Below are 13,317 nucleotides of genomic sequence, written 5' to 3' on the forward strand. Positions count from 1 at the left end.
TATTCGATTGATCGATAAAATGAAGAAAAAATTAGATTGTTTTTGTTGCTTTAAAAATTTAATGCTGAAAAAAAACACGATTCATCCTCGTGGGATAACAAAGGTTTTTAATAAAGGAGTGAAAAAAGTTATTCGAGCCATGTATGAATGCGGTTTTAGCATCCTCTTTTTCTTATCCACTCGTAATTTAAGCTGCGATTTTGTGGTAAGCGTAACTAGAGATGGATAGTAAAAATAGAGCACAGACAACTAAGGATTCACCCATTTAGAAATTACATATAACTCAAAATATAGGGACTGGTCATTACAAAAACCAAAATTTATTAATTGCACCGAATTCCATTAATTTTTAGAACAGATACATTTTTTCTACGTCTCAAACATTTTTAAAAAATTGATAGCCTTTTTTAGTTTTGACCTGAACAAAATTCGAATTGCAAGCATCGTCTTGTAAAAGACGCTTTATGTTGGGCTAAGCTAAAAGGGGAAATACAGTTAGGCTCGTGTCATTAAACCGAGCTTCAACTTATTAAATTGTAGACTGCAGGCAAAGCCCATTTTGAGGCTTCGAGAAATTTTGCGATACTTCATGACATATTTGTTATTATAAACTAAAAATTTTTCATAAATAAAGACCCATATTTTAGCTTTAAATCACCGAAAGTCTACAGTTTAACGCTGTTTTAGCTAAGATCAAGTTGTCTCATTTTAAACACCAATACAATGCTTAGCTTGATCTTCGTCTTAATAGATCTGTTGATCTACAACTATGCGACTTGATTATTCCAAGTTGATCAAATTGAAGTGCTGTTACAACACGTAGAAGCTTCAACTGATCAATTTATTCCAAACTCTTAAAGAAAAATCTGTTTTCCCTTTTAACATTACATTTTAATTGTAAAAACTTAGAAAGTGACGATCCAGGATTTTTAAAATTGCACATGTAATTAATCCAAATAAATCTTCTGATTTACGCCTATGGAAGTTGATGAAGCGGAAGTCCTGCTGAGATAAATGGAGCCTCCAGGCAATCATTCGGTGTACTTTTAATTTTAATTCTTGAAAATTAAAAGCTAATAATGTGTAGATTTGAAGGATGTGCAATGATGCTGATGAAAATAGATCTTCTGCTCTACGCCTATGGGAGTTGATGAAGCAGAGGCGCTGTTGCGATAAGCGGAGGCTCCTGCCAGTCAGTTTGCTCTGATCTCTCGTAGAAGTTGGACGCTCCTTTCACCTTTTACCTTCTCGTTGTCGTTCTCGTTCTCGCCTCTCCATTTTCGTCCGCGTTTCCTCTATCGCGCAAGATTCTTTAGGGGAAGGATCATAAATCTTTCACAGCTATTCTCAGCTACCCCACCCCCCTGACAACCGCTAGGAATAAAAACGTACGTAACGGATTATTATAATTTTCTTTTACACCAATTTCTTTCCTCTCGTATCTACCCAATTTTTTCCCACTTTCTTTTCTTCAAAAATTCGCTTTGAAAAATGTAGAAATATTAATTTAATAAAATCCAAGCAAATCTTCGTCTCTCGACGTGTTCACCTATTTTCTGTATTTATTAATGGAATTTTAACGCGATCGGGAAAGTCCGTCTCTGGTAAAACCCATTGCACAATTATTCTTCTTAAATACGAGCAACTGAATTACACGTTTGGCATATAGAGGAGCGAAACGAATCTGCTTATTTCCAGGAAAATTAGTATGATCAATTCGATGCTCCGCGTGCTTAATTGTTCTCCACTTGTAAAATATTTTTCATAAAGATAATGATGACGTAATAGGATCAATCTTGATTCTGCAATTATTTAAAGACCAATGAAAATTTTATTTTTTTACGTTTTGTGTTTATGACATGTTTTCTTGTTTTTTATTATTATAAATTAGAGGGAGGGGGAGGGGGATAATAAATTTTATTGAATATACATTTATCGTGAGTAATGTTACGGTCTTGATCGGTAATTCTGATCTCTTTTGAAGGGAAGAGGCTATTAATGTGTAAAAAGGACGAGGAAATGGAGGGAGGGGGAATAAAGAAAGAATGATAAAAGGAACTTTGTGCTGCCTGCCTATATAAAAGGAAAAAACTTACTCTACAGGTTTCATATTATAAGTAGAGATGGGGCTGGGGGAAATAGGACCTCCAACATATTTCATTCAAAATTCCTAAAAATTTAACCAATATATATTTACCAAAGTTTTCACCATTATCTAAAGGATTATTGCACATTAAAAATAAATTACACCCTCGGTTATTAATTACAAAAAGGATATACTAAAATATTCAATTAATGCTTTTTTGTTTATATCTATCATTTGATTAATTTTGTCTATAAGGAAAGAGTAACGTAAAAAATTATGCAGATCGATTTAGAAGTAAACAAGAGATTGGGGTTGATGAACCGAGACGAGGAAAATTTTGCTATGTTAACGAGTTAATGAGCTACTATATTCCAAGTGACGTGGCAGCTTCTGAAGCTGCTCGATCGTAATTATCACGTTCGTCAAGAAACTGTTGCATCCCTCAGCTATTTGAAAGCCCTAATTGCCTTTTCTCACTAATCCTGCCCTAAACTCTTATTTTTTTAATGTATACTACACGTTATAACTGTAAAATTGAAATAACTGAAGGATACACGAAAAACATCCTAAGTACCATAAAAATAACATTATAAAAAATAGAATTTTCGAAGTAAGCGACCTTAATTATTTTGTATACAGGGTGTCTTATTGAAATAGTACAAAGGAATATCTCATAGGAGAGTTCACTTATGAAACAATGTATAAAAAAAAATTCGTGTGACCTTGAAGTGGTCTTCGATTACCAGACTGCAGTTAGACAAATAATTGAAAATTATCTCACCCCCCCTTTTAACTACAAAATTTTTGTTGCAAATATTCCTTATACACAATATTTACATAAAAATTAAAAAATTTTAAAAAAGTAGCTGGAACATTTTGTGCATATATAAAAGACAAAATACTCCTCATACACAATCGAAAGTAAAATTGCGTCGAACTATCACGCGTTATCGGTAAAAATTAAATTTTTTCTTGATTTTTGTACGCAGATAAAATTTGTTTGAATAACACGACTGTGACACGTCCGCTGAATCCAATAATAATTATTATTAAGAGTCATTCGGATGACACGTTGGAGAAAGAATGCTAAAAGAGTAATTATTGTTGTTATATTGACAGGTGTGTAAGTGCGGCGGTGTGAGTTTGGCCGAAGGAGCGACGAGGAGGAATCATGTAGGATGCGCAAGGCTTCCGTATAGAGGAACACTTGAGCAAACAGGAGTCAGCGAAAGTGACATCAATCACGAAGCACCGTCCAAATCGTGCCTGGACGATCTCTTCGTGGACTCGGAACGTTGAAAATGACTCGCGAGAGTCGTAAAAGTCTGATGAGACGCTGTTGAAAAAATCTTGCGAATTGGGAGGAACGTAACGAAGTTTATAAGTTGAATTACGAGCAATTCTATGTATGTGTAACGATAGACGAATATGTGGTCGGAGCTACGAATTAAGCTAAGATCGAAGCTATAAATGTATTGATATAAGCAAGGGTACGATTAACGCCAAATATACGCTTTTTTGCAACAAATCAAATCGAATCGCTGGCGACCACTCTGGATGACCGATCATCTTAGTCACTGATGAAATACTTAGCCACATCTGATTTTCCAGCTTCTTAATATACGGTTCGTCATTCAATGGATGCAGAACCAAAGATTTTAGAAGGAGAAGTAGACTGAGAGAAAAAACAAAGAGAGAGGGAGAGTTTTGTCAAAAATATACCGAAGTGATATACTCTCTAATTACAATAGTTTTCGACTCTCTTTTTTGAAAAAAAAAATGACAAAACTAAAATTATCTTCAGCAAGTATTGTTTAAACTAGACTTGTGTAAAATTGAAAAATATCTGCAGGAAGAATTAAGGACATCTGAACAGAATTAAAAAAAGAAAAGAATTAACGAATAGCAATAAGCAATAAACGATGAAAATATAAGAATAAAGATGAAAATAGGATAAATTCGGCATCACGACACAAAGGTTAAAAGCAAGAAAAGGAGAGGAAGCATAGAAGAGATCTCATCTAAAAACGACAAGCTTTAAAATCAGACATTATCCTAAAATGACTTCCGTGTTGCCAAGGGAGAGAGGAGGAAAGGAGATGGAAGGGAGGGAGGAGAGCCGGGCGTTTCTGAGCTTCTCCAGGGAGAACCTGAGCATGTTGACAAGGACGGATATGGCCAAGAAGCAATATCCCATGAAATCCCGTCTTTGGATCCGACCGAGTTGCCCGACGATTTTGGCCGTCGTATCTTTTGTATTGGCATTGCTATCTTTGAGCCTCGTCATTTGTTTGCTTCAGTATTCCATTGATAATACACAGGAGATGAAAAAACTGCGCAGAGAAATTGACTTCTTGAAGAGTCGAGTCCTCACCAATGACGTGACCAATGCACTCAAGGCCTTCGATAGAGTGGTAATATCTCTCAACTTTGCTTTATGCAGGGTTTTTTTCATAAATTGACGCTCGTGTGGGAATGTATGCAGTTACACACCCTCGTTTCAATATCATTGTAATATTTTCTTGAATATTTCATCAGTCATACATCCACTTAATCGTTATCCACGTTTTTTTTTAATTCAATTTCCGGAAGACAATATTTTTTATTGCTCGTTGTTCCATTTTACTTATATAGCTCACTATACTGACTTATTTTAGAATCACTTATACATTATTTTTGTCTTTTGGCCCTCAGCTGAACATGAAAGAACCTTCGAGCGAAGTGGATACGGATGATACCGACTACGAGTCGAATTACGAAGACGAGGAAGAGGAAGAGGAATCAGCTTTGCAAGATTACGATGACTATCAGCTACCGTCTTCCTATCGATACAAACCATCAGAAGCTGTTAACCCCGAAGGTGTAATCATTAGTGGATCTGCCGATCCCACTAAAGGATTGAAGCTGCAAAATCCACAGCTGGACGAGGCGCTGGCAATATTGCGAAATAACCAAAAGTCTCAGGATCCAAATGATAAAAAAGCACCAAACAAACAAGGAGAAAAATCGAGTGAAGACAACAGGAAGGAAAACTTTGAAAAGAGGTCTGATTTACTTTGATTTTGTTGATTCGGGATGCAGTGATGTCAGAATTAACACTTTTGCGAATCCAATACTACTGCATTGTACGTAAATGTGCATTTGTTGAAATGTGTATTTATCTCTTATCGTTTGCTTTTTCGCTTGTAAAACTGTTAATTCTGGTATCAGTGTCGGGAAGCGCTACTAACACGATAATCAACACTACTGTGCGCTTAAAATTGTCTGAAACGCGAAGAATAAAAGAAGCACTGTGCGTGTGACGAATTTTAAAAGATCCTATTGAAATTGTAATTTTAAACCATTTTATTTTTAAACATAAGCTCTTGTAACGTCAAATTAATTATTTTCAAATTATAGGGAAATTAAAAAGTCAGGGTTGTAGCTAGTGTAATATGGGAAAACTGCGTAAATACAACATTTACGAACACATGTTTATTAATAAAAGTTGCTTAAAATTACCTCCTTAATGCAAAAATAAATTTTCGTAAAGATGTATGTTGCGCCCTGTATATGCACAGTTACACGCCGATTGCACAGATAACGAGCTCCTTGAACATATCCCTTGGGCCAAGTTTATAAACAAAACTGAAGCTTAACGCTGCCTTCCCTAAGATCAACTCGTCTCGCGTTAACCTTCGATACAAGGCTTTAACTTGGTCTTCGTCTTAATTAACTAATTGCTAAGCTTATTTTTTCGAGGTCAGTTCAGTTTGTAAACTCGGCCCTGCATCAAAGTTTCATCGAATCTCATGATGAAATCATTCGTTTATTTTCGTAGATTTTCTACGATTTAATATTCGATGTTTGTACATTTCAGCTCAGAACCATCAACAGAGGGTCCAGTGAAAGGAAGAACGAAATTCAAACGCGATGCACGAGACAATACTGGATCAAAATTGATTTCTACTCCAGAAAGTTCGGTCCAATTGAGTTTGGACGATTACAATGAGGAATTCGGGTCAGTTTACAACGATAACGATCAATCGTCTATTCAAGTTCAGGAAAATCGAAAAAAATGGAGAATTCGTAGCGGTCTCGTTGCTCCCACAAGTGAGTCTTACGAGGACGTGGAATACGAGAGGACCATGTCCGAAGACCAAGAATCGTCTTCTTCCTGGAATCATTCTCAGAGGCATCCGCCGAAGAAATATTTGAATCGCTCGCGCTCGGTTCCTTTGCCATTGGCCCGTGGTACAGGTCAAAGTCTTAAGGAAATCACGACTCCCCGCGAATCGACTCGTAAAATACTAAACTCCAAAGAATCTCACCGAAGAGGACCAAGGCTTTTCCAGGTTTAACAAGAATTTAGTCTCGAGTCAATGACAATTAAGATTCCACAAATAATGTAAAAGTTTAAGATGGCTTTGTCATTTGATGTTTTAATAATTCTAATTTTCTTTCAAATTAAGAATTCAAAGTCTACGAAACATTTTCGTAAAGTTTAAATAACTTCTATATATTTTTATAAAAACTTACTGAAGCCAACTTAATTAATCGTTTCTTTTAAAAAAACATATTGTTAAACTGATAGAAAACTATCTGGGCATCAGTTTCGAGTTTTTAATATAAAATTGAAAGAGAATTAATATTAGAATAGTACATATTTGATAATAAGACAAAATAAAAATGTGATTGAATTGTAGAATCGTTCGATGATTCTTGAAAGGACGAGCGATAAGAAAGAGCTGCTGCATCATGGTGTAACAAGAAGACATTTACGGGCACCACGTCAGATCTACGCAGCTCATTATGGTGCGGACAGCACGTTGTTCACCAATGACGACGAGCATACTGGAAATGGCAGGGCTCGTCACAACGAGGGAGTCTTCAAGGCCTGGAGACCCAGTGACTGGGTGTCTGACCTTGGAATGCAGCGTCACTTCAGCATCAAACCAGATGGAAGACTCACTGTTCACGAAGCTGGAATCTATTTAGTCTATGCTCAGATTCACTATTTGGATGAGCACGACGAGAATGGTTTCCATCTGCTTGTCAATGGACGACCAATAATGCAATGCATGGTAAAAATACACAAATATGACTGATTCAATATAGATAAATAAATATTGAGTTAATTTGGCAATTAAATAAGTATTATTTTAAAAAAATATATATATATAATGCTGTTTAAGGAGACTGTGATCTTTAAATTTACAGGTTTACAGTCCTGGAACTGGTCACAAGAGTCGTTCCTGCTTCTCAGCTCAAGTGACTGCTCTCCACGCTGGAGACAAATTAGTATTGAAGGACGTTGGACCAGCAAGATACACCTTGTTCCAACATGACAAAAGCTTTTTCGGTTTGGCCAAACTTGGCGAGCAACGCCAATCCCAGAGGCTTCATTCTTCAACGACGCAAGCACCGCTATAACAAATATCAATTTATTATCAAACTCGAAGCTTTGAATCGTCAGCCACCCCGAACGCTTGTAGATATTCACTGTACAATTGTATTAGCTACTGAAAAGAAGCTTTTTGTTTAGATGTAAATATATAATTTATGTAAAGAGCTTTATAACAAGCACTCATAATCCTTACAGGATCCATATTTGTTTAAATAAGTCTAGAACATTTTTTTATTTTTATAATCTTGGAGCTCAAAAAAATATCGTGATAATTATAACAAAAATTATAAAAATTAATATAATCGAGCTCTGTTGATTGATGCTACTTTTTATTAAATTTTGTTTAAATTAAATACATTTCTAAATCATCAAAATGTAAAAATTTTCTAACAACAAAAATGAAAACACAACAATTCAGTCTACAGTTTCCTTTCTTCGATCTTATTTCGAATTAATCACGGGGGTGCTAGGACTTCCACAATAACTTAAAGCTTTCCTAGTACCCAATGGAATAAGCTCACCGGGCGAATCCATCAGATCAACGATATAATTGGGTCTCATAAGTTTTACAGGAAGAAACATATGGCGTTCGAGAAGAATTTGAGCATTTTCATCATTCTCTTTCACTCCATCTAGCTCTACTGGTTCGGATCTATTTTTTTCTCCTACAGAATTCAATTTCTTTGGTATCCAATCCTCACACGACTCATCCTTCTGCAAATAAGCTTCGAACGATTTTTCATCCCCAGACTCTTGGAGCTTAAAAATATTTGATCATAATTATAACTATTTTAAAAATTACCACGTGATCGTCTTGGACGTTAAGTGACATACTGAAGTATAATTATTTATTATTTTTTTACTTGGGGTACACAAATTTCTATCCAGGCCCTTCCATACTGTCCTCGTACCAATGAAGCTGGTAAGCAAATTCTGTCAGCCAAAGCTTTAAAGAGCAAAGCTCGCTCCAAGTATGATCCGACACGTAAAAAACCTAGAGGAATAATGCTGGACCCAAATTCATGCTGGATCTCCTTCAAGTGAATATCCAGTTGATGATTTAGACACTCCTTCGAAGTCGGATCAAATCCGCATAATTGTCTGGCGACAAATTTTGCTAACATTTTCACTCTAGTAACGATATAGCAGATATTCGTCAAGCCTGGTAGGCAGCTGTAACTCTTCTATAATTAATGAATTCGTATAAAAATGTATATATCCACATAGCACGCGTAGTGCAGTATGCATACAATTTTGCTAGAACGTTCCTGGAACGTGTCAAATTGGTTCCAGAAATATTCCTGGCACTACACTTGTATATAATTACTCGACTTATTTTTTTTTACAGAAATTACATTATTTTGTTTCGCAGGTTCCATCGAGCACAGTTTGCAACGAACCAAATCCAAATATCTGCACAGATGATAGTCTGGCTGCAATCGACCATATCTCACCCTGAGCAACTCATTAATTTCTTCGTCGGTCAATTTTATCGATTCAACCTTTAGTTCTCTAGTCTTTAGACAGGTCCCAGTTTCACAGCCTTCTGGTATATTGGAGGATGTTGTGAAATTGACGACGTAAATAATATCTTTTGGGCAATATCTGAAACGAAAGAAATTGTCCAATGATGGAAGCCTGCAACAATTGAAACAATATACGTTAGATAAGATTTTGGTGGATATTAACTATATTAAAATAAACGCTCCTTACTTGCAAACAGTCGAACGCATTACGTAAAAACCATTCTGTGTGACGTCACAAAAGGAGAGTCTAGCAGTATAGGCAAACTTGATGGGGAGGTGAGAATTGAACAAGGCTTCAATGCAGCCCTCCCAAGGAGCAAATCCAGAAACCGATCGATTATTAAGCATGCTAAAATTGTACAAATTTATATGATAATATACATGGTGGTTCATTTAACACGTGGTAGCCTTAAATAATTTCTAAATTAAAAACTTGATACAATTTTTCATTATAAGAAAATTACATGATTTACAAAACTATGTTAAACAATTAATTTATAATTTTGTTAATTAGATGCATTTTAGATTTTCCAATGTCAAACTTTTGTAATGTTCTTACAGTTAAAATGTTATTTAGGCTGAAGGGGTTGAGTGTGGACTACCTGCATACAGTATGTTCTGTCTAAGGACAAGCCGAAAAATCTAGATAAATCTAAGACCTAGATAGTTTGAAGATATAGTCCTTACATTCTTTTTAAAGCCTAGCCCTCAATTAAAAAACTATTAGGCATCAAACATTCTGTAATTGGAGGTATTTTTTTAAATAACGATTTATCTTAATGGTTTCTAGCTATATAGCAAGTCACCGGATTCTTTAATCAATAAAACACCTCGAATCAAAGAGCGTTTAATCTTAAATTACTTTTATTAATATAAATGTCAAACTTAAATATTTTATAAAAACATATTGTTTTAAATGTACTCTAATTTACGATTTTTTGGTGTTTGACAACGTTAGACTTGTTACTCTGTATAATTACATAAATATACTGTTTTATGATTTAACACTAACTAAGCCAGATATTTGTGCTCCACGAAAGCATCCGCCAAAGTTTTATCAGCGCATAATTGCTGGACCAAACAAGCTGCTGCACTTCTCACTGGCACGCAATCTGTATCTGTTATAAGATTGTAAAGTCTGCAGGGTCCATTTGCTTTAAGAAATGCTTCTCTGCCAGATTCGTCCACGCACAATTGACACAGGGCATTGCAGCAAGAAATTTTCAATTCTTTGCTGATACTGCTTGAAAACTTGCAACAAATTCAAATTACATTAACTTAAATATAGGAGTAATAATATTTTTTGTAATTAATAAATAATAATAAAACGTTTAAGAAATATTTTCACTTGAAAAGGAGTGCAAATAGCATCGATGACATCTGGCATGTTCAGACGACTCCTCGTAGATTGAAATGTGGCTAAATTAATGATTGCTTGAATAGCCATCATTCTAGACTCGTGTGGTACTTTTTCTTCAGAATCCTTTATTAAATCCAGTACATACGTCTTAAATTGAAAATATTATTTCAAAATTCAGATTTATAAAATTATTGTTTAATGGCCAAACCTGTCCATCAATATCCAGCAAGTCACTACACATTGTTATATCGGATTTTAATAAAGCCTCTAAAGCTAAAATAGCTGCATGCCTTAAACTCCAACCTAAATTTTGAGTCTTTGATAATTCTGAAAAATTAATTTAAAATAATTCATATTTTGGAAAGACGTTTGTAAATTGTGAATAAACCGACAAAAATTGTATAAAGGAATGCTTACCAAAAATTCTTTTAACCGGCTTACGGCTCATTATATCCTTGGCAATAGGGCCATGAAGCAAAAGTTTGCCGATACTATGGCAGCAAATTTTATAAATTTCAATTGGAGCCTCTCCCTCTATTGTATTTATAAAAAGATCACTGATCCCAGCACCATGCAAAGTCTAATTAAAAGATAATTTTTTTGTGTTAATATAACTTTCAATAATTTGTAAAAAATTGAAATCTATATTGTTAAAAGAATTATTTATATGTAATACAATATACTTATGGTACAAACAAAAATGAATTTTAAAAAATATTCATTGAAGATATTTTAGTTGCTGGAAGTACTTTTCTACCAGTAGCAGAGTTGGCAAAACGTGCAAGAATATCGTAGGCTTCAGGAAAGAGTTTCTTTTGGGGTGAAATGTCATAGTAATTTAGCACTCGAACAATTCCATTTATAGATAGGAACGCCTCCATTGTTTTAAAATTGTCAATTGCCATTTTCAAAATTTTTATAGTCTCAGGGTGTAAATCGAGGTTTTTTTCCTCCTATTCAATATGAGATAAAAAAAACTCATTATTAGAATGTACAATGATTCAATAAAGATTTAAAAAATTACATTTAAGAATTCAAATAACTGTTCTATCCCTCTAGATTGTCTAAACATTTCCTGTATATGCTCGTCCTTATTTCTTGAAACCAACAGGCGAATAACTGCTAAGGCTATGCGTTGAATTTCTGCATAAGGTTCTCTCAGCAATTCGTATATCATTGCTATATTAAAAGCCTGGTAGAAAGTGTTCAAACAAACATTCTGGGATACGTAAAATATGTAGGATGTCCAAGACCATCCATTCATTCCTTTTATTTCTAAAAAAAAAACAACATAAATGGATGGTCTTAATCACCCTGCAGGAGGCGTCACCTAAAAAGACCTAGTAAGAAAAACCTTTTCCATATAACTAATTGATATTCCAATGTTTGTTACAGGACTTTGTCGAGAATCCTTTTTTTATATAAAGAGAAATCTTACGTAAAGATTGATAGATCTTGTGGTTACGACGAAGACAAACGTTTTCTTACATCAAAACTTTAAGGCATTTTATGTGACGCACCAACTGAACATATTGTATCGCAACCTTGGAATTTAGCATCATATTTTCAAAGAAAGCTGGGTCCGACATTACAGAGTATATAATCTCGGTATAATTCTTTTTTACGTCTGGATCTGGTGAACGTAGGCCATCAAAGGCAAAATCGATATTTGGGCAATTTTTGATAAATTTCGCTAATTGCAGTGGATCCTTCAAAAGCTCGCACAGGATCATCGAGGCATATTCCTGCATGAATGTATCCATATCTTCGATGAGTATCGTTTTAAAATACAATTCATCATAGTGGGCCGTCAGTAAGTAATCTTGTATATTTGCTACCGCAGAAATTTCTGCCAGAAGTTTCATGGCAAACCTAATTGACAAATACGTTCATTTTTCGTAATTATCTAGCACTATTTCGCGCTACGGATACAGGGTTTATCAGTGATAGGTGTCAAAACTATAAGAGGGTGCAGGGGAGGATGTAGAAGATAGCTCAGAGCAATTTTTGTTAATGAACAATGAGTAAATAGACAATCAAAAATCTATTGAAAAATTAGAACATTCTGTGCTTTTCTGTGTGTCAGAGCTCTAAATAGTACCATACCATACACGTATAAGCATCTGCATTTCCCAAGCTAACAATTATTAAATTTCAAGTGCATTTGCAGTGCTAATTAGAACACTGTTACAATGTAAACATAGAATTTTATAACTTCTTAAAAATTTTCAGCAGTCCAGCGACTCATGGCTCATTAATCAAAATTGTACTATATAAACCCTTTTAGAACCGCGTAAAGTCTTAATATGATATCGCTGATAAATCTTGTATATCTTTAAAAAAAATAGATTCTTTAAAAGTAAAAATATGGAAAGATAAGAATCAAGATAAGGGTTGAGACAAAATAGTAAAAAGAAGACCTTCTAATCGGCAAATCTTCGTGCTTCAACAGTGGTAAGAGATCCACGATGATGTTTAATTGGAAAAGTAACTGCAGATTTTCTTCAGATTTGTCTGCATATTTGGCAAGTGCAGTAGCTGCCGCCAATAGAATTGGCTGCTCGTCCGATCTTAATAACGCTATGGCTGTGCTCGGAGATTTGATTTCGAGCTCCACTGCATCAAAACCTTCTTCTTGTGCCTGGACCACTCGATCCAAACGAGTTTTACCCGTAGGCACACATTTCTATCAACAGTTACAAATTATTGCTCGATTCTTAGCTTTTACAAACATTAAAAAGTATATTTTATTTTTATTTTTTTGTATCAAAAATTAAATCGCAATTTACCTGAGATTGTTTTCGTTTCATTATAAAAAAATTATTAAATACGGTAATAGTTCAATGTTGGTTAAAATTATTATTGATTATATCTGTAATCCTAGAAAATTTTTCCTGAAGTTTTCTGCGCTTTTTTTATTAAAGATAATCGATAATCGGAAATCGATGCTATAACTTTA

At 34.6% G+C, this 13,317-nt stretch overlaps 3 protein-coding genes across 3 annotated transcripts; 1 reads left to right on the forward strand and 2 right to left on the reverse strand.

The window, feature by feature from the left end:
* The first annotated feature begins 1,222 nt into the window (after nt 1–1,222).
* egr (TNF superfamily member 12 eiger) lies at nt 1,223–7,637 on the forward strand. The gene is made up of 6 exons (XM_066739729.1): nt 1,223–1,388; nt 3,206–4,500; nt 4,781–5,130; nt 5,946–6,420; nt 6,772–7,149; nt 7,286–7,637. The coding sequence occupies exons 2-6, from the start codon at nt 4,147–4,149 to the stop codon at nt 7,496–7,498; spliced, it is 1,770 nt and encodes a 589-aa protein (XP_066595826.1). The 5' UTR covers nt 1,223–1,388; nt 3,206–4,146; the 3' UTR covers nt 7,499–7,637.
* Nucleotides 7,638–7,784: 147 nt separating this feature from the next.
* Nucleotides 7,785–13,168, reverse strand: LOC136780955 (armadillo repeat-containing protein 3). The gene is made up of 13 exons (XM_066739575.1): nt 13,148–13,168; nt 12,779–13,044; nt 11,847–12,230; nt 11,383–11,662; nt 11,081–11,311; nt 9,931–9,966; nt 9,805–9,810; nt 9,735–9,737; nt 9,601–9,657; nt 9,186–9,391; nt 8,828–9,110; nt 8,336–8,656; nt 7,785–8,246 (listed from the first exon to the last, which is right to left on the reverse strand). The coding sequence occupies exons 1-13, from the start codon at nt 13,166–13,168 to the stop codon at nt 7,914–7,916; spliced, it is 2,427 nt and encodes an 808-aa protein (XP_066595672.1). The 3' UTR covers nt 7,785–7,913.
* LOC136781060 (uncharacterized) lies at nt 9,540–11,065 on the reverse strand. The gene is made up of 4 exons (XM_066739730.1): nt 10,776–11,065; nt 10,567–10,685; nt 10,347–10,505; nt 9,540–10,249 (listed from the first exon to the last, which is right to left on the reverse strand). Exons 1-4 carry the CDS (start codon nt 10,804–10,806, stop codon nt 10,010–10,012), a joined length of 549 nt encoding a protein of 182 aa, XP_066595827.1. The 5' UTR covers nt 10,807–11,065; the 3' UTR covers nt 9,540–10,009.
* Nucleotides 13,169–13,317: the final 149 nt, after the last annotated feature.

This window comes from Prorops nasuta, unplaced genomic scaffold (assembly GCF_024137725.1).
Source record: "Prorops nasuta isolate Cenicafe-Biocafe unplaced genomic scaffold, Cenicafe_Pnas_1.2 PNAS00021, whole genome shotgun sequence".
Taxonomy (NCBI): Eukaryota; Metazoa; Arthropoda; class Insecta; order Hymenoptera; family Bethylidae; genus Prorops; species Prorops nasuta.

What these genes read in the sequence shown, in the direction of transcription:
- egr (XM_066739729.1), top strand. Translation starts at nt 4,147, where the DNA reads ATGACTTCCGTGTTGCCAAGGGAGAGAGGAGGAAAGGAGATGGAAGGG. An exon ending in AAGGAAAACTTTGAAAAGAG is followed by an intron (nt 5,131 to 5,945) that starts GTCTGATTTACT and finishes TGTACATTTCAG; the next exon opens with CTCAGAACCATCAACAGAGG. An exon ending in GACCAATAATGCAATGCATG is followed by an intron (nt 7,150 to 7,285) that starts GTAAAAATACAC and finishes TTAAATTTACAG; the next exon opens with GTTTACAGTCCTGGAACTGG.
- LOC136781060 (XM_066739730.1), bottom strand. Translation starts at nt 10,806, where the DNA reads ATGAGCCGTAAGCCGGTTAAAAGAATTTTTG. An exon ending in GCCGGTTAAAAGAATTTTTG is followed by an intron (nt 10,686 to 10,775) that starts GTAAGCATTCCT and finishes TTAATTTTTCAG; the next exon opens with AATTATCAAAGACTCAAAAT. An exon ending in CTATTTGCACTCCTTTTCAA is followed by an intron (nt 10,250 to 10,346) that starts GTGAAAATATTT and finishes ATTTGTTGCAAG; the next exon opens with TTTTCAAGCAGTATCAGCAA.
- LOC136780955 (XM_066739575.1), bottom strand. Translation starts at nt 13,168, where the DNA reads ATGAAACGAAAACAATCTCAG. An exon ending in AAATGCCTTAAAGTTTTGAT is followed by an intron (nt 11,663 to 11,846) that starts GTAAGAAAACGT and finishes AGGGTGATTAAG; the next exon opens with ACCATCCATTTATGTTGTTT. An exon ending in AACCTGCGAAACAAAATAAT is followed by an intron (nt 8,657 to 8,827) that starts GTAATTTCTGTA and finishes CATTAATTATAG; the next exon opens with AAGAGTTACAGCTGCCTACC.